This window comes from Macrotis lagotis, chromosome 1 (assembly GCF_037893015.1).
Source record: "Macrotis lagotis isolate mMagLag1 chromosome 1, bilby.v1.9.chrom.fasta, whole genome shotgun sequence".
NCBI lineage: Eukaryota > Metazoa > Chordata > Mammalia > Peramelemorphia > Peramelidae > Macrotis > Macrotis lagotis.
In genome coordinates, this window is record NC_133658.1 from 699,100,851 (window position 1) to 699,122,550 (window position 21,700).

Here is a 21,700-nt window from a genome sequence, read left to right on the forward strand (position 1 = left end):
TAAACATAAAACTGCATGGTCCTAAAGCACAATCTTCCACTAATATTCATACAATGCCCTCAGTAGTTTTACTCTGCTGAAATATATGTGTGTGGCAGATGGATGACAACAGCTGCTATGTGGAGTGCAGAAGGGAGATAATTACAAGTTTGCCAAGCCTAAGAAAATCTGTAAGAACAGAATGAAACTCAGTTTCAAGTGATATGTCATAGCTACGGAATGCTGAAAAACAGCACTCAAGTGTGTAACAATCAGAATGAGTTCATTGTGAACAAGAGTGTTATGTTCCGCATGAGGTGAGAAAAAGAGATAGAATCAGTGACTACTATCCTTCCTACTGTCTTGTAGCCAGTTAAAGCCATCTTCCAAATAACAGACTATATATCTTATCAATGTAGAAAAATGTGCCTATATTTATTTCATTCATGTGCACATATATGAATAATAACATCATCATAATCTTTTAAGAAGTAGATTATAGTATTGAACCAGTTCATTTAGCTATACATGATCACTATTCTCACCTAAACTGAATAATAGACTGGTTTCCACATTTTCCCCTAGTGCTGCTAACATAATATTATATTATACTAAAAAAAGTGTCTCTAGGAACATATCTTTTAGTGCCCCTTCTCTGTGTTCTGTTATTTTTCCACATATTTCAAATGTAGGAATATTATCCATACATTAACTTTGCTCCTTGCAATTATAAATAATTAATTTTCTCTACCATTTCTCAATTTTATTCTAAAGAGTAAATGTTATATAGTGGGAAAACATATGAAAACCTGGGTTTGAAGCCTTGTTTGACCATCACCTATACGGCCAATTCATTTGACCTCTCTAGGATTTAATTTCCTCCTCAAAAAACAAAGGACTTAATTAGACCTCTAAGATTTCTTCCATCTCTAAAATTCTCATAATCCTGTATATTTTACAATATGAATTTGATATTTCTCATAATTACTTAAAGGAAAGGTAACCTACACCAATTTTAATTTTTGGTCTGGTGCACTGTGTGAGAGATGAACAAAATTAAAGGTGAAGGAAAAAAGAGAAGGGAGACTAATTTAAAAAGAAGGAAGATAAGGTTACACAGATCCATTTCTTTTTATAATCCATATTTTAGGAAAACTGACAAATGTTAAGTGACTTGTCATCATAAATACTTGAAAAGTAAGAACTGTATTTAAAATGCTTGTTTTCACAGGTACAATAAAACATACACTAAAAGTGGAGTCAGACAAATTATCTGGCATCAGGATGTGGTACTTGCATGATTGACTGTGTGTTTCCATATTAAATATGCCAAAGTTTCTTCATCTAGCATCTAATGCAATATTCTGACTATGAGGATATATAATGTCTTTTAAGGGTGATCATTTCAAATAATTATATATTTCAGAAATGAGGGATTCCCAAAATAAGATCCTCTGTCATTCTAATTTTATTTTGCATGTAAACAAATAACATTAATAAATTTTTTAAGGAAAAACTAGTTATCTATATGTATCTCAATTTCAATAATTTAATTGCAGAAAGATCACATTCCAGCACTTTTGGGGATGGCAACCGCATATATGATCTTGAAACAGACACCACGAGCCAGAAATCAGCTGAAACGAATTTCAAAAATGAATTGGAATCCTATTGATGCTGAGGAGTTTGAAAAGAGTTGGCTGCTGCTTGCTGATATTTATATTCAATCAGCAAAATATGATATGGCAAGTGAACTGCTAAGACGGTGCCTGCGTCATAATAGGGTAAGTAATAAAAGTAATTCTTCTTTCCTTTCCTATTTTATGAACTATATTCCGTATTTTTATAATAAGCTATTCTATTCATTTTCAAGGAGGTTTCTGTTCTTTGGAAGGGGGATGAGAGGGAATGGAATGCTTATTCTTGACATGATTAGGAAATAAACTTAAGAAAAACAGGAGATAAGCAATTTATCTTTGAGAGTTAAAAAAATAATTGCAGATGCTATTTAGTCATTGTCATTCATAGAAGTAATTTATGCATGTTTCAAGTTTCAGCTGTGAGTATGCACTACTTTCTAAAGGTGTTTGTGGAATGTCAAGTATTTGCCTCTGATTATCTATCCTATCCAGAGGTAATGAAAATTGCAGAAAAATATCAATTGCGGTATTCTGCTTCATTTGCTAAAAGAAACACTGACTGAATTTATTGCAGCTGGATGCCATTCCCATGTATTAAAATACTCTATGCAAATACATTTTATAAAAATGCCTTTTCAAGTTTTGATTTGGATTGTTTAATCAAAATGTTAGTTTACTTGCAAAATATAATGTGGACTTTTATAACATAAAGCCTTTTCTAACAAAATTATTTTTAAGTATGGGATTCTCTTATAAGGGAAAAAATTAGTGATTCTTTCATAATTAATTTCTAAGAGCACCTTGAATTTGCCTTAGTTTCTTGGGGATATTTGTTTTTATAGATTCATGTAAATTATTTCAGGAACTGTTTTATTTTATCCTTACCTACATTTGTAGCTTCAGGGAAATATATTTGTAAATGCTTTTCTAGAGAGTTATATTGTCTAATGAAAGAATATTGTTAACTAAGGTCTTAGGAAAGATGAATCATTTTTATCAGTTGATTGTCTTTCCCAAATAATAAAATACACAGTATTTTTAACTAGACTTATAAAACACAACTTTGAAAAATCTGAGAAATTGTAGAAATATATGTTCTAGTCATAGCTCTAGGCTTGACATAGTACAGGAAGAACAGTCTGCTCAACAATGAGAGAGATTCAGGTGGTGACCTGTTGTCAGAGTATGCCTGGATACTTTTTCGAAGATGGCAGTCATGCTCACTGGTTTCCTATATCTGTAGATTCAGAAGAAAAAATGACACTTAGGGGGGAAAAAAAAGCCCTGTAGCTTAGAAACGACACATATTATAATTCTCATATATATATATATATATATATATGTGTGTGTGTATATATATATATACATATATATATATTATTTTTGTCTCATTTGAAGGTACCTTTGTATTCATTTTAATAAAGTAGCTCAAAAACAATATGCTTACTTCCAGATATTTGTTGGTTGATGAAAAAAGGTTGGAAGAGAGAAACTGATTGCATTCTAATTATTGTACTATGACATTTTTGAACACTTTAGAATCTTTAAACAGTTCACTGCTTTACCAAAGGGGTTTTGAGAATTATCTCTAATAAATAAAGTTTCAGGTCTTCTGAATGAATGTTGGAGTTAATGATTTATGTTTTCATAAACATTGTTCCTCAGTCTTGCTGCAAAGCCTATGAATATATGGGATATATAATGGAGAAAGAACAAGCTTATAAGGATGCTTCCATGAATTATGAAATGGCATGGAAATATAGCAATCAGACAAATCCAACAATGGGTGAGTGTGGTCACATTCCAAAATCTTCACTTAAATGGGTTTGTTTTTTATTTGTTATCCACATCAAAAACTGCAGTAAGAAGTAACTACTTAAAGAGCTCTCTTTTGAGAGTCCTCCTGAAAAGAGAATATCTTGATAGCCTTACTAATCTTTTACCTGCTTATGCTTACAAGGGACAATTCTTTAACACTTTTCATTGTTCCCTGTTTCTTTTAACATGTTATATGTTAGGGGTGGCTAGGTGGCGCAGTGGATAGAGCACTGGCCTTGGAGTCAGGAGTACCTGGGTTCAAATCTGGTCTCAGACACTTAATAATTACCTAGCCGTGTGGCCTTGGGCAAGCCACTTAACCCCATTGCCTTGCAAAAACAAAAACAAAAAAAAAAAAACCATGTTATATGTTCATAACATCTTAGAGTTGATAGTGAACAAAAAAAGGTCTTTAGTACAATTTTCTTCCCACTAAAGAAGCACCCAGTTTTTGATCCTAGTTCTCCCCCATGTAGTATCCCGAACTTGCCTAACCCTTCTTCAACAAGACAAATCTTCAAGTGTTTCAAGAAATCTAGCATGTCTTTCTCAGTTTTGTACAAACCAACCATCCCTAGTTTCTTCAGTCATTCCTCATATGACATAGTTTCCAGAATATTCATTATCCTTGCTACTCACCCAGATACTCTCTTATGTCTGTGTTTCTCTTAAAATACAGTTTCCAGGGGCGGCTTGGTGGCACAGTGGATAAAGTACCGACCCTGGAGTCAGGAGTACCTGGGTTCAAATCCGTTCTCAGACACTTAATAATTACCTAGCTGTGTGGCCTTGGGCAAGCCACTTAACCCCATTTGCCTTACAAAAACCTAAAAAAAAAAATACAGCTTCCAGTACCAGATACAATTCTACCTGTAGTCTGATCAGCACAGCTTTCAGCTCTAGGCACTATGAGACTAAGCTTCATAAGAGTAGTAATTATATGGCTTGTTCTTTGACTCATCTTCTATAGCTCCTAGCACACTGTAGTCACTGCATACAATGAATTAATACAGGACATGATTGATGTCCTCTTTTTAGAAGACATGTCAGACTTATTTATGCTGAACTTTTGTTTAAAACTTCCAGGTATATTTCATTTAAAGTGCTATTTGTTAAAGCATGTTTCATGACGCTTTTATAAAAATATTTTTTGGAACTAAATGTAAGGCTTTACATATTTTCCTATAAAATTTTGCCTTGTTCATTTAAATCCATTGTTCGAGTCAACATTTATAATATATTATTTATCTTCCTCCAGGTCATTTCAAAAAACCTCAGGGTTACCTCCTTCTGATCTTATATTTAATTTGGTAATGTGAGAAACTTTTCTGAATTTTGATTAGGTAGAGATATATATTTTAACATAATTCTATTTGTGGTAGAACTTAGGGATTTTGTTTCACAGATTTATCTTGAAATTTTCTGGTGCTTTATTTATACTATACCATAGGATTTTTGTGTTTGAGATGGACTTTAAATATATTCTAGTAAGTTTTTCTAAGAATAGAAGTTGAAAGTCCCAGAAAAGGTTTAGAAAACTGAATGTGTTACAAACACAGAAGTTTGAAATCCCAAAAACTGTGTGGTGATGGCAGCAATTGAATGTATGAACCCATTTGGTCTCTCTGGTCTCAGTGCTCCAAGCCTCTCTCCACCCACTTCCATCTCCTATTCAGATATCAAAGTAATCTTTCCAAAGTGAAAGTCTGATCATGTCACTTCCCTAGCCAGTAAACTCCATTTGCTCACTCTTATCTCCAAAATAAAAGATAAAATTTTTTGTTACTTTTTAAAGCCCTTCATAAACTGGCATTTTCCCACCTTTCCAGTCTGTTTACACTCCATACTCCACATCCTCCACAATCCACTGACACTGGCCTTCTTCTATTCTTGCACAAGACACTCCAGCTCAAACTCCATACATTTCACTGGAATCCTCTGCCTCTTCAGTTCAGCCTTCTGGTTTACTTGGTGACCTTCAAGTTCCAGTGTAATCCCCACCTTATGCAAACCTTCTTAAAAAGAATGGCTCCCTTTTGATGAGTTATCTTTGTATAAATCGTGTTTACACATTGTTGTTTGCTATTACTTTTCTGTTAGACTGTGAGCTCCTTGAGAATAGGGACTGACTTTACCTTTCTTTATATTCCTGACACATGATAAGTACTTACAAATGCGTTTTGCCTGACTAGCAGTCTTATATCTCCATGACAGATACTGTCTGCTGTGTCTTTTTCTAATTGCTTTCATGCCTTCTTGTCTCGTTCTTTTTTATTACTTCATTCTTGCCCATTCCAATGCAGTCCCTTGTAGCCCACAAAATTAAAGCAAATTGATAGAACAAATCATATAAAAATGGGGCATATTTATAAATATATCTTTAATATCACTATCATTTTTTCTTTATAGGCTACAGACTTGCATTCAATTATTTAAAAGGGAAAAGATACGTTGATGCCATTGATATATGTCACAAGGTAAATATTTTTAAAATAAAAATGTTTTTTGCCTACATAGGTAAACTTAACGAGACATTGGTGCAGCTGAGTAATAACTTTTTTTTAGTGAAACTCAAAATAGACTTTAGCTACATTACAGCATTACTGAGAATTGGAGAATTCTAGACATTGTAGATCCCTATTATTTCCTAAATATGTATTATACAGTCTCTGTAGGAATTTGGCACTTTAAATCACTCATTTCTTTTTCATATATAAAATTCCAGTATTATGAAATTCAGACATTAAAGCTGATATGTTTTATGACAATCCCTTCACTAATTTTAGTAATGCCATTAGACTCATATGATAATTACCACTATATAATAGTTTGACCTGTTAAATACACTGAAATTTACTTATATAAGTTGGTTACTCCTATGGAAAAAAGGATTTAACATGATAAAAGTATATCCTGTCAGTACAATAAAATTTGAACCACAGTAATTGAGGCAGTTGGCATGTCATTTATTTGTAAGCAAATGTTTTTGTTTCATTTCTTATTGTTGAAACCTTTTTTAAGATATTAGTTTACTTTCATGCCTTAGCAAGTACAGCAAATTGAATATAATTAAATCTTGCTTATAAACTGAGGTCTTTTCAGGATCCCTGGGTGACTGTTTAAAACAGTTCTCAAAATATAATTCTGTAGGGGTTGAAGCTATAAGAGATGGATCAGAATTTAACCTGGAAAATGTTGTGTCTTATTTTGAAATAACCTCTAATGACAGATTGTTTACTTGTGATCTGGTTCTCTAAATGTGGAATTTTAAATTTTTTCTATTTAAGATTTGCTTGATAAAGCTCTTCCTACATTAGAAATTGTTTTGATGTATGTTTCAATTTCAGGAATGAAGAAATGAAATATCTAGAGGACAATTGTCTGACTTGACCTTTTGATTTATATCTTGATGATTTGATTTAATCTTGACTTTATGAAATGTGAATGGTTAAATGTAAAGCAAACCTAATATAAATAGATGAAAAAATATTGTCCTTTTTTTAAAAAAAATGCAATAAAATCTTGTTATCATTCTGACATGTTATTACATCATATTCAGTTATTCTGAGATTTCTTTTAGGGTTTTTTAAATATGGTCAGGCTCCAAAATCTTTTGATATTCATCAGAAAAATCGTAATTCTTTTACAAAAAAAGAATATTCAGAAAGCTAATTCTATTTCCTAATCCCATATACTTAGTAATTATTTTCAACTTTTTTTAACTTTACAGATTCTTGAAACACATCCAAGTTATCCAAAAATCCGAAAGGATATACTTGATAAAGCACGTGCAGCTTTAAGAACTTGAAACTTTAGATTCCTAAATTGAAGCAGAAGCTAAAAAAAATTAGATTTTAAATTCTTTCAACTATTATTAAGATTTGTCTCAAATTTATTTTACGAAGAAAAATATTTTTTTCAGTTGATGGTTATTTTTCTCCAGCAGAGGCTGCTGTTGTATATGAAGAGAAACATTCCGATAGATTTTAAAGGATAGGGGAAGTTAATACTCAATTTTTTATTGACTATCTTTGATTAAAAACTATCTGCAACACTATTAGTCTTCTACAATAGGAAGAGTTATTTCCTTTCTCTTTAAAAAAAATGTCTTGACAAAATCAAGTTAAAACAAACTTAATACTACAATTTTTAATGTAATACTTGTGTTCATTTCATGAAAATGCATTTAAAGCAGTGAGATTTCTGTTAATATTTTTAAGTACTTTTAACTGTTGGCATAACTCCAAATGTCATTTGTAAATAACTTAAATAAGAGAAAAATCAGTTTGTTTTAATAAATATTTTCTAATCCAAATATTGTGTTCATCTTAATTGCATTTTTCTTCATCCTCTAAGCAACAGGATTTGTATGCTAAAAGGGAATTGCTAGTTCTAATGTAGCCATATTTTTTGTATGTGGGACTTAAGCACTTAAAAGTAGAATCATAGAATCTTAAGAGTGGGAAAGGCCCTTAGATGCCATCTTAAACAGGAGTCTCCTACAAAACAGCTTGACTTCTTCAGGAGTTCAAATCCAGCCTCACTAGCTATTGTGACCCTGAGCAAGTCACCTGACCATCTGCCTTGTAAGTGAAATGAGATCAAAGATAGTAGAAAATCAAATAAGAAAATATAGGTAAAACACTTAGCATAGTACCTGGAAAATAATTAGACCTATAGAAATGTTGGTCTATATTATTATTATTTTAACAGACATTTTCTTTGTATCAAGCTGAATCTGCAGCAACTTCACCTACAACTCCTAATTCTGACTCGCAGTGTCAAGCAAAACAAACAAAAAATATTTTCCACATGGCAGTTAGATGGTGCAGTAAATAGAATTCTTGGTCTGGATCAGGAAGATTCAAATCTGGTCTCAGATTCTTACTAGCTAGTCCCTTAACCATAATTTAATTTAAAAAAATCTCATTAGTATTGGATTATTGAATAGCTATTATTTCAAGCAAACCTATTGATAAGTCTTCAAACAGACCTCAGTAGCTTTTTCTCTTAAATACTTGAAGACAGCTATTGTCCCTAAGAATTTGCCTTCGAAAACATTAAGAAATTTCATTAAGACTTCAAATGCAATAAACTTCATAATAATCTACTAAGTCAGATTATAGACTAAAACTCACCAATGGAAAACTTATTAATTTGATGTTTGAGTTTTAAAGATGGAAGGGCACCTACAGATCATCTGGTTTTACTTGATTTTGTACAACTAAAAAAAGTGAAATGTATGTTACAGTATTTACCTTTATATACTATGATACCTCTCACTATAGGAATGTACCAACCCTAGAAAGAGGCTACTAATAAGTTCAGCTTGATGAGAAAAGTATCATCTCATTTATCAAATTAGAAGTATTAAGGCAATTTGAAATTATTTTTAAAAATTGCAGCCAAATTACTAGGATCTTCTACTTTTCTATTTATACCATAGGAAAGATGTGAGGGAAAGAACAATTTTTGGTACTATATTCAGTTTTCACTTTCACTGTTTATTTTGTGATATAGTTTGAACATACTAAATCCTTTCTCAAATATTGTTTAAAGGGAATGGGTCAGTGCAAAGTAAAAATAAAATACACCATATTGGTTATTAAGGACTTAAATTAAGTGTGGTATCTGCTATTTGGGGAAAAGTTTCTTTGGGGTGGAACAAGTTTCTACATAGAAATATGCCCTTGGGTTTTCCTAAAAGACTGTGAGAAAATGATGGTCAAAGAAGCTGTCTGAGATTTCCTAGATTCTTCCTCTAAGGATAAGCAACAATTAATTTGAATGATTCTTATAAAGCAGTTTTATTTATATTATAATTCACCCTATTTGGCATAATTATAAAATAGACATTGGGTCCAGCCCAATGAATGTATAAAGTATGAATTTGAATAATGTGGTTAGTTATAGGACTCATTCAAAATGATCAGGATCCTTGAAAAAATAAAGTTTAAAAATGAGCAGGATCTAGCTGTACTTTCATCTGACCTTACAGCCATCTCCTCTCCCTCACACTGGCACCACCAGGACCTCCTGAAAAGAGTAAAGGAATATATAACTGTCAAAAGTCAAACATTTATTACATGCTTGTTATATTTCATGCATTTTGCTAAATGCTAGGAATACAAATAAAAGCGAAAAGAAAGTAAGTCTCTCCTCTCAAGGAGCTTACATTCCAATCAAAAGTCCACCTGTGAAATCCCACATTTTGGTTTATCTCCTGTTATTGGTCACTTAGTCAATTTTTGCTTGATTTCCTCCGAGGTGGCTCCATGGCCTCTAAGGTACCTTCCAGATCTCATTGTATGAGAAGTTTTAAGGAACAGTAATAATTAATTTGTCAAGCAATCATCCGGCCTTCTCATTACTAAACACCCTGCTAGGTGCTTTGGGAGAAGAAGGGGAACTGGGGAGAAGAAAAATACAACAAAAGAAACTTTTTTTTTCTTATGTTTAATAAAGAGGTTGTATGGTTTACTGGCTGGAGGCCTGGACTCCAAGTCAATAAAAACCAGAGTTCACATCCCACCTTTGACACATAATAGCTACCAACCCATAAATCATTAAACCTCTTCCTGCTCCCAAATAATTATGCATTTGGTAGAGTGTTTCCTTCCTAGGGGTTCCCTTCACCAAGAAAAATCACTAATCCTTTTTTAAAAAATGGAGATCAAGCAAAACTTTTTTTACATGCTTCACTGCCTTTAAAAAGAAGACTGAACAAATTTTGACTTTTTAATGATTTGGAATCAAAATTATGTGCATCTCTTATTTAGTACAGTAATGCCCTCAAGAACTTTTGAAGTGTTTACTTATGAATTAAATAGCCCCAGATTAATTTAGATAGCCTAGAAAATTTTGCTCTTTTCACTGTTTCCAAGAAGATCCCATGTTTGAGAAAAGTGCAGTCAACTTTTCTGAATTGTATTTAAATCTATGGATATGACAGCAAGAAAAATTGAGATGATGAATTCTACCTAGGGTAGAGGCAGAGCCAAAATTCCATACAATTTAATTTCCTCACCTAAACTAGGACTTTTAGAATTAATAGCATTTAATAAGCTATAAATCTGCTTCTAAGCTAAATGCAAAAATCACATAATTGGATTGGAAGGTGACTAAGGAATTTGAATGTTTTGACCTCTCTCTACTGTCCAGCAATAATACTAAAACCTAATAAAAGCTTGATAGCCTTGCTCATTTGCAGCAGGATCCTAGGAAAAATGACTTGATACTCCACCTGGTGGCTAACTATGTGAATTAACTCATTGATGAATTTTTATCAATCTTACCTGTGTATATCGCTCTTTCCTTCTTCCATAGTTCTCAATGAATTCTTCTAGTGAAATCTCCCCTAAATGCATACACACACACACACACACACACCTTAGAGGTCATGTCTAGCCCTTTAATTTTTCACAAAGGCAAGCTAGGTGGCACAGTGAAGAGTGCTGGGCCTGGAGTCAGGAAGACCTGAATTCAAATCCTGCCTCAGACATTAGCTATGTGACCTTGATCAAGTCATAGAGAAGAATATTTGCCTCAGTGTCTTCAATTGTAAAACCACAAAACTGGGACGAAAACAGTACCTGCCTCACAGGGTTTTTGCAAGAATCAGATAATAGCATTTGTAAATAGCTCAGCATCAAAGAAACAGAGATCCAGAGATGTGGAAATATATCAATAAAACTAGTTGAGAACTAGCACCAGAATTCCCATCTCCTGGTGCAATGTTCTATTCCATCAAGCTACCTCTTAATTCTACAATATTTCTAAGTCAATATGCTTAAGTCTGAAGGGCCTCACAACCTCTTTTTGTGCTTAGGCATAATGGCATCTGTTTTCCTGCAGCTCAGAGGTTTTTTCACTTCCTTCCAGTTTTGTGCCTGTGGCTCAGTGGTTAAGATCACCGGAAGCCTGACCATTAAACAAATGAGGCAGCTCTGTAATGAAGTATATAATAGCCATGGACAAAATAATGGGTGATACATATTCTACATTCTTCATAAGGAACAGATGTTTTTTAGCAAAGTACTTTCCTCCAGCAATCTGCCTTGCACTGTACATAAATGGTACTGGCAGAATGCCCATAAAGGCAATTTTATCCTATAAATGAGGAAAGCTGAGTAATGAGTAGGCCCTGAATGTCTTCCTTCCAAGCAGTACAGCCTTGGAATCCAGAGTAATCTTTAGACCATTCTGTCTTCAAATAGCGTATATATTTATCTTTCTCCAAATTACTTCTATCCCAGAAAGGAAACTTTTAAAAAATCATCTAAAGAAGCTAATTACTATCTCAGTTTCCTCCAAATAAAGATTAGTTTTATTTTTAATAGTAAAATATGTAATCCTTTAAGATACTAAGAGAAAATTGCAAAATGGAAACTTATTTAAAAATGCATTTTGTACATTTTAGTTAAAGTCAATTTCATTCAATGTTTATTCAACAAACATTAGGTGCTTTCCAAATACATCACGTCACAGAGAAATCCAGACATATAGAAACTTAGATCTGCCTTCAAGAAATTTTTATTCTAGTAAGAAGAAAAGAAACAAGAAATAACCATAAAGCAAAGCAAAACTTTGGTGGCACAATGGATGGAGCATCTGCCAGGAGTCAGGAAGACCTAAATTCAAATCCAGTTTTTTCCCATCAGTAAAATGGGGATAATATCACCTACCTCCCATTGTCGCTTGATTCAATGAGATATGAGTAAAACATTTAGCACAGTGCCTGGCTCTGTAGATAAAATGTATGAGTATTACATAAATGTTAGATGTTATCACCATCATCAAAAGTATCTAACAGTGGTGTAGTGGTGATATGTGGAGATGAGAACATAGTTATTTGTCACTTTTAGTTGCCTCCCCCTTTTGTGGATTTGGCTATTCCTTCCCTTGGATGAGATTTCAAATGCCCTCAGCCCTTCCTCTTCTGAAGGAGTGACTTTCTTTTCAAAGCCAGGTCAGGAAAAAAACCTATGGAAAGAAAAATGGTGAAGGCCCTGCCTCAGTACTAGTCATAGACATTATGATGGCTAATTTCATTGTCAAAAGGACCCAAATAGAAATATTTTCTCTCTGCCCTAAGAAGTTATAAAAATGAATCAACAGTTCTCTTATATAACATATAATAGAACCCTTAGAACCTCAGAGAAATTCAGTTAAGGGATATGGGATGGTGATAACAGTGCAAAGGGTAGTGATCTTACTAGAAGGGGACAAAGCCGATTAGGGAGAAAGATCTAAGAGAAATGCCATTGCTTTGATATCCTGGAGGACTACCAGACAAAGTTCTAGGATCATGGTCATTGTGGAAAGGAAGAGTGTCCCCCACCTTGATGGAAAGTATTCCTGCAAATCAACATCCTGAGAAAAAGCTACTGAGGTCTGTTTGAAGACAAGTCAATAGATTTGCTTGAAATGGTAACTATTCAATAATCCAATACTACTAGTGTGTTTTTTATATTATGTGAAAAATAGATTGTTTTCTCAGGCAACTTTAGATATCAAATTATTTAACTGCGTTTTTGCTGTTCAGTCATTTTTTCAGTAATTTCTGACTCTTCATGACCCCATTTGGGGTTTTCTTGACAGATACTGGAGTGGTTTGCCTTTTACTTCTCTAACTCATTTTACAGATGAGGAAACTAATGGTTAAGGGAGTAGCTTAGTAAGAATCTGAGACCAGATATGAATCTTCTTGATTGAGACAATTCTATTTACTGCACCATCTAGCTTCCCTATTTAACTGCTTATTCAGGTGATAACATATACATATATATATATATATATATATATATATATATATATATATATATATATATATATATATATATACACATCACTAGGTTTTGATAGATAGGAACAAGAACCACTCTCCAAAAGATGGTCAAATGCCATAATCCAGAACTTTTCAAAAGAAGAAAAGCAAATTGTCAAATATCTAGATGAAAAAAACTCCAAGTTTCTAATAATAAAATAACTTACAAAAATAAAAGAAATCTGAGGTTTTACGTGATACCCAACACATTGACAAAGATAACAAAAGATGAAAATGGTCAATGTTAACAGGGCTATAGGAAGATAAGGTAAAGCTGTGAGTTGGTCCAACCATTCTGGAAAACAATTTGGAATTATACTAGAAAATGAACAGTCATTAAAATGAACAGAGCCTTTGACACCACATTATCTTTACTGGTGTGCCAGAAAAGTTAGAGGAAAATATAAAAATATTTCTGGTAGATTTATTGTGATAGAACAAAACTAGGGAATGAGGGGAGAATTCATCAATTGTGAAACAGCTAGAAAAATTGTGTTAAGGAAGGTAATAGATTATTACTGAACCTTTTAAAAAATGACAAATATAAAGAATTTAATGAATTTCTAAGGTTTTTATGAACTGACACAGAGCTAAGTATGCAGAAACCAAAAGAATAATTTTCACAATAGCTGTAGTATCAAGGAAAATAACATTAAAAGACATCTGATCAATAAAGTGTTTAAATGACTTTAGATATCTGACAATGAAATACAAATTCTTCCTCTCAGGAGCAAGGGAAGCTTACATTTTTGGAATAGGACTGATGTGTTGATTTGTTTTATAGTGAGGTTTAGTGGTTAGAGAACTGCCCTAAAGTTCAGGAAAGCCTGACATAAATACTTTGTAACCAATAGCACATTAATTACTATCTCAGTGCCCCCAGATCATTCTTTTAAGACCATAAATTACAGAAAAGATGCTGACTTACATTGATAGGAGGGGTTTCCTCACTAGAAAATGATTTCTGTCCATAAGCTCACAGGTACAGGTCCTTTATTTCACTGGGAGAATTACAGTCAAAGGTTATTGGAAATAACAATAATTTTTTGAATAATTTTTCAATAATTTTTTAATTGGGATGATTTATCACAAAGTAATAGAATTCTTAAAAATCAATAATTTTTGAATATTAACTTATACTTATTTAGTACTGAAGCAGAATATCCACTGCAGACCAATTTTGACAATCTAAAAAAAAACTCAATTTGCAAACTATTTCCCATCCTTTTTTATACTAACCAATGCAACTAACTAAAGATGCAGACCCATACCCTGTATGATATTACATGCTGATTATCATGGGTTCAGATTAAGAAATTTTTTTTAATTTACTTTCAGGAATTCCAATTTCTTAGCTTCAGATTAATTTGTTTCCCCCAGATTCTTTGCTGATTGTAGTTTGCCTAGGTGCTATAAAATATTTTAATGTTTATTTTACTGAAGAAATATTTCATCTGCTTATTAAAATAGAATTCCAATTTATAATAAATCAAATCATTTCTATTAAACATTTTCCCCCAAAATTCTTTGTTCTCTTCCCTGAGTGTTTCCTGACTTTTGCTTGAAAAATAGTAGTTTCCCCTGTTGTGAAAAATACATTATTTATAAACAGAATACTTATCATAAAGTATACTATTATAAATAATATTGTATAATATGTTGTATAAATACAGCATATATAACACATATAAGTTATTGTGTTACTTATATATAATAGTACTATATATTAGGTAATATACTATGTAATATAATAGTATTACTTATGTACTAAAAGTATATTTATTGTCAAACTATATTACTGTAGTTACATGTAGTAGTATTACTATGTAGTAGTACCATATATATATATGTTATGTATACTATTTATATGTAATATATTCATCTTACTGCTTTAAAAAATGGTTTTGAATAGTAGAGCTCTAGAGATGTTGGAGAGGTCAGCTACGATAATTTCAAAGAGCTCCTATCTTCAGTGTGATGTTGCCTAGCAACCTGTCTCTTAGTCTTCCTCCTCTGTGGCTATAGAGTGTAGAGCTGATTCTGTTCTCAGGCAGGGATACCTTCCTAATTTGAGTAGATTTTAGTAAAAGAGAGCACAGAAATCCCTTTATTCTCTCCTAATCATCTTAGATCTTCACATGCAAAGATCCATATGCTTCATTTTTTCAAGGCTTAAATCATACACAGATATATATTGGAAAAAAGCCAAATACATTGGGAAACATTCATAAAATTTATCCTCTTTGCTATCTTTGTTTCCATGAGACAGACTTTCCCAAAATTCCAAAAGGCAGTTAGTACTCTTCAGTGAAACTTGAACTGAGTGCTAAGTATCAGTTACTATAGCAACAGGAGTCAGAAGGGCATGCTTTTCTCATTAGGTGCAGGGTGGCTGAAATTTGTTCAACCGGGGTTCAGAAGTACTCAAACAGCATGCTCACTAATCAGAAATCAGGCACCTACTTTTGTAAAGTACTCCAATTCTTTTCCTCTAAGCTTCACATGAAAAGCAAACAATCCTTTTGCAATCCCCAACGCTAATGATTTGATATGTCTAAATTGAACAGTAAGGCTGTTGATGCATAGGCACAAGGAAGCAAAAAGCAATAATGTATAGTAACAAACAATGAGTAGAATTCATATAAAAATTTAAGTCTTAAACGTCTTAAGGTTAAAAGGCATCTTTGAAAGAAAGAAAGAATCGAAATATGTTGTCCAAAAACCAACTATAGCTTACCCGACTCTAGGGTATAGTCTGCCTGAGATTTTTTTTTTTGATGATGATGATGATGGCAACACAACAACAACAATGATGACAAAACCAGCAATAATAATTTACCTAATTAGTACAGGCTAGTAGAAAATTACAGGGCAGTAGAGCCTAACCACCTGCCCTTTGCTATGTAATAGTTTAATTGATTGCTACCAGGTGTCATGCAAAAAAACAGACTAGATCAATCAATCATTGTAATTGAAGTTGAATTTAATTAACTATTTAATTACATTCAGGTGGCCAAATGCATGTGGCTTTATGATCATTTGACTCATTATTGTAGAAAAATGGACCTGCCCCTGATTTAGTTCAACTTTCTCATTTTACTGAAATGCTCAAATTTATCCCTGATCTCATCAATTTGAATGTTCCCTGTAATCAAGCAGATTACAAGTTATTCATGCCTGATATTCTATATGACTCTTGTCTTTGTCTTTTCATAAATTTGCAACAGAAAACCTAACCAAAATGCAGGTGGAACCTTCCTCACTTCATCAAGGGGATACCAATGGAACAATTAGGCTATCCATTCTGTCATCTCTCATCCTCAAAACCTGGCCAATCCTTCTCTGTTTCCTGTTTTACATTTTTCTAATGACATCTTGTATTCCTGTTCTCTTTTTGAGTTTCTCGAGTGTTACAACCTGTCCACACACACTCACCTTCACTTTTCCATTGGTTTCAGTGAATTACTCATTTTTGCTTCTTTGGAGACCATTGTGTTCCATGTGTCACATGATACAATGAAAGCTGCTAAAAAATTGGTATTAAAAAGTTTGTTTTGGCCCTGTTTGTGGTAGCAAAGAATTTGAAATCAAGTAAATGTCCTTCATTAGGGGAATGGCTTAGCAAACTGTGGTGTATGTATGTCATGGAACACTATTGTTCTATTAGAAACCAAAAAGGATGGGAATTCAGGGAAGCCTGGAGGGATTTGCATGAACTGATGCTGAGTGAGATGAGCAGAACCAGAAAAACACTGTATACCCAAAGAGCAACATGGGGTTGATCAATCTTGATGGACTTACTCATTCCATAAGTGCAACAGTCAGAGACAATTTGGGGCTGTCTGCAATGGAGAATACCATCTGTATCCAGAGAAACAATTGTAGAATTTGAACAAATGACTATTCCCTTTAATTTAGAAAAAGATACTAATATCTTATTGTCTGATCTTATTGTCTCTTATACTTTATGTTTCTTCCTTAAGGATATTATTTCTCTCTCATCACACTCAATTAGGATCAATGTACAACATGGAAACAATGTAAAGACTGACAGATTGTTTTCTGTGAGGGGTGGGGAGAGGGAAGTAAGATGGGGAAAAATTGTAAAACTCAAAATAAACAAAATCTTTAATTAAAAAAAGTTTGTTTTGGGAAGAAGCTTATGATCGTTACAAAAGCTTTACAGTTTCCTTCAGGCAATCCAACCCCCTCAATCCCATCTAATTTTAGGCCCAACTTCTTTGTATAATCTGTCCCAAGAATAATGATGCTCCAGATCTATAGGTTTTCCATCTAACTATATGAATTAATCTGGGTAAGAGATATTGACTCTTTTTTCCCCCCTATATAGATGATCAAATAAAACTCTTTTTAGTAGTTATTGATCTCTTCCAGAAAACTTCAGTGTTTGAAGACTTGATGCCTGCAGGCATCACAGTGTCATCCACAATTTGGAGCACCTGGAAAACCTCACCATTCACCAGAAATCAATCTTCACTTTAGACTGCTCTATATCTTCTCCATAATGATGAACAGTTCTCAAGATAATATATTTCTATGTTAATTGCTTCTTGAAGGAGAGAAGCATAAAGCACGATTGAATTTTTACAGAAATTAATGAATCTTGAATGCTTTTGATGATGATAGGAAACACCTTTTTTGTCAGAGCTTATAGGGCAGAATTTTGTCCAACCTAAATCAATTTTTTCATAATCATCAAATAATCAGGACATCAGGACATCAATGTTCATTAGATCCTATGATCCTCTCATACAACTAATTGTTTTACTTCTCTTCCCTTTCTCAGCCAAACTTCTGGGAAAAGATGTCTGTCTATGCTTGCAGTTTCTACTTCTCTTTTCACTCATGCCTCAAACCTTTGCAAACAACTTCATTACTTAATTGGAACTGACCTCTCCAAAGCTAGCAGTGATCTCAATTCCCATATCCATGCCTAGGCCTATATGTTCCATTTAACACTTGATTATCTTATCCTCCTGAAGACTCTCTCCTCTCCGGATTTTAATGACACCACTCTCCTGTTTGTCTCCTACTTGTCTGAGTGTTCTTTTCAGACTTAGCTGATTCATGATCTACATCATTCCTGCTAACTGTTGATGTTCTCCAAAGATCTGTCTAGACACTCTTCTCTTTTCCTCTACAGCTGCTCTTGGTAATATCATATTCCATGGGAATATTTGTTATTTTTATGCAGATGACTCAGATTTTTATATTGAATCCATCTTTCTCTTGAGTTTCAGTCCTCACCAAGAATTACCTATGGACATTTCAACCGGATCTCCTAGAAACCCTTAACTATAACAAATCCAAAACTGAATTAATTATCCTCTTCTAAATCTACATCTTTAGAGGCCAATCTTAGCATCATCCTTGAATTCCCACTCTTTTTCACCTAGTATATACAATTATTTGCCAAATCTTGCTGTTTCTACTTTCACAATATGCGTCCACCCTGTTTTTGTTCTTACACAGTTACCACCTTAGTTCAGGTCTTCATCAACATTCACCTAGATTATCACTATGACTTCCTAAATCATCTCCACATTTCAGCCCATCCTAAACACTGACACAAAAGTAATTATCCTCAAGGGTATATAATGACCATATAGTTCCCCTATTCAATCAACTCTTATTTTCCTTTTGCATCTAAGATAAAATATCTCCCCTGTTAACAAATTACAACATTCTTTTGGTTCTGGTCATTTGACTTTTCATTATTTCATGCAAGTCTATCCATGTTTTTCTAATGTCATTGAGCTCATCATTTATTTTGACACAGTAATATTTCTGCACAATCATATACGACAACTTGTTCATCATTCCTCAATAAATAGGCATTTCCACAATTTCCAGTTCTTTGCCAAAAGAGAATTATTATATTTTTAGAACCTATAGATTAAATTGACATAATACTTATAAAGTGCTTAGTACTGTGCCTGAACCATTGTAGGATACATTGTAGGTGCTATTTAAGTACTTTTTCCCATTTTTTACCACAGTTCCACTTAAGTCAGATTAACTTTAACTGAAATAATTACTCCAAAACTATAGCAAGAATCAGCATGTACATTTCCCCATAACCCTATTTTCCCCCACCTTCCCCACCCTGGGACATTATTTCCCCGCTTATATAATCTCAGTCTTGGAAAGAAAGGGAAATTAAGTTTATAGCTTAGTTCATTTCTTAGTTCATTTCCTATATAGCACAGTCCCACCAAGTTCCAAGTTCAAATCTTCCCTTGGTCTCAAGTCCTAGGCACTCTATTTTTTCAGAAATTCTCTGCAGAGGTAGAGGCAATATTCATTCTGGAACACAACTCCTGGTTCATCATGGTTTGATTATAAATCTGATTGTGCTCGTGTGTTGTGTGTGTGTGTGTGTTTGTGTGTGTGTGTGTGTAGTCACAGTTCTAACTTTGCAGTCAATAGAAAAAGACCATTCCTACCTACATATTAAGGGAACACAGAATGAATATCTTCTTCTCAGAAGCAGATCCCTGGAATCTCCTATGTTGGCACCTCATTGTTAGGCAATCTGAGCATGTGCAAAGCCCCCATTACACCAAAATGATTAAACCAAATTCACATCTCTATCATCACTCTACAACATCCATTTTCCTACAGCCCCTCCAACATTTGTTATCTTTTGTCATTTTTGCCAGTGATAGGTATGAAGTAGAAAATCAAAATTGTTTTAATTTGCATTTTTTCTAATTACTAGTGATTGAGGGGTTTGGGGGGGGGTTGTTTTGGGTTTTTTTAGTATTTTGCAAGGCAAATGGGGTTAAGTGGCTTGCCCAAGGCCACACAGCTAGGTAATTATTAAGTGTCTGAGGTCACATTTGAACTTAGGTTCTCCTGACTCCAGGGCTGGTGCTTTATCCACTGCGCCACCTAGCCACCCCATGATTGAGGTTTTAATGTTGATAATTTAAGTTTCTTTATTGGAAAACTCCTTGCTCGTATCCTTTGAACAATTATCTATCAAAAATTGGTTCTTATTTTTCATAAATTCAAATTCATTCCTTACCTATCATAGATATGTAGGTTTGGGTTTTGGGGTTTTTGGGGTTTTTTTTTTGGGGGGGGGACAGGGTTTGCAAGTTGAGATTAAGCAACTTCCTCAAAGTCACATAGCTAATTTTTAAATGTCTGAGGTCAAATTTGAACTCAGGCCCTCCTGACTCTATATCTGGTGCTCTATCTACTGTGCCACCTACCTGCCCCATTATATGACTTTTTTCACAGAAATTTGCTCCAAAGATTTTTCACAGTTATCTATTTCCTTTTTGATTTTAACTAAATTAGATTTTATTGTTCAATAACACAAATTTTATATAATCAAAATTGTTTGTCTGTTCATTAGGGTTATTGATTTGTAAATCCTTTTTTTGCTTTAAGTATCAAAACAATATATCAGAAAGAGATTGGAAAGATGAAAACAACTTATATAGCATAATAATTAACTGTTCTTTGAATGTTTGACAGTGGTGATTTTTAAATTTATCTAGTCAGTGAGAGTTCATTTCTATATGGTTCAATTTATTTTTTTGCTTTAGGGTTATTTAAAGATATTCTTGCTATTCCAATTTTAATTTTTGTAAGTATTAATCTCTTTTCCTCTGTTATAATTTGTGTTAACACATAAGCAGGCAAATTAGTTTCTGACAATTTTATTTATTTTCTCTTCAATTTGAGAGTATTCCTATTTAATTTTTTATGCAAAAAATTGATTTTCCTCTCTTGTTTTTATAAAATTTGTTAATTATTTCCCCCTAAAAGTCTTGGTTTTGCTTATCAGTTCAATGGGCTTTTATTTTCTATTTAATAATCTCTTTAATTTTCAGAATGTCCGCTTGGTATTTAGTTGGGAATTTTTTATATATGCTTGTTCATTCTATATTTATGTTTCTTTCATTGATTTATTTTCATTTTGTTGATAAAAAAATTTAAAAACAAAATGTTATTTTCTTTGTGCTTTACTTCTTTCATCATGTCATTAGCTCTTTTCATATTTCTCTTTATTCATTAAATTTATCATTTCATACAACGTAATATTTCATTGCATTCATGTACCAAAATCTGTTTAAACATTTTCCAATAGATTGACATCTACTTTGTTCCTCAGTCTTTGTTATCACAAAAAAAAAAGTGCTGCTAATAAATATTTTGGTATATGTGAAGATTCTTTGAATTAGTGACAAACTTGGAGGAGAAGCCTTATAAAAGAATCTCCAGGTGATTTTAGTGAATGACTTTGTACATTTTATTCATTTTATTTGTGGAATCTCAAATTGCTTTCCAAAATTTTCTACCAACAAATATATTAGTGTGCCTGTCCTCCAATTCATTCTGGTACATTGTCTTTTATCATCTTATATCAACTTTTTTCAGACTATGCAGTGAAATCTCAGAA

The 21,700-nt window shown here is 33.1% G+C and overlaps 1 protein-coding gene across 2 annotated transcripts in view; it reads left to right on the forward strand.

The window, feature by feature from the left end:
* Positions 1–8,657, forward strand: part of TTC21B (tetratricopeptide repeat domain 21B) — a 108,376-nt gene extending 99,719 nt beyond the window's left edge. Inside the window, exons 26-29 of one of the 2 annotated variants that reach the window (XM_074215798.1) lie at positions 1,539–1,763; positions 3,285–3,405; positions 5,847–5,914; positions 7,168–8,657. In XM_074215798.1, the coding sequence (XP_074071899.1) occupies positions 1,539–1,763; positions 3,285–3,405; positions 5,847–5,914; positions 7,168–7,245 (492 nt within the window). In that variant the 3' untranslated portion in view covers positions 7,246–8,657. Of the gene's footprint in view, positions 1–1,538; positions 1,764–3,284; positions 3,406–5,846; positions 5,915–6,784; positions 7,146–7,167 lie in introns of those variants that run through there. The other variant, XM_074215799.1, reaches the window with a different exon arrangement.
* The last annotated feature ends 13,043 nt before the right edge of the window (positions 8,658–21,700 follow it).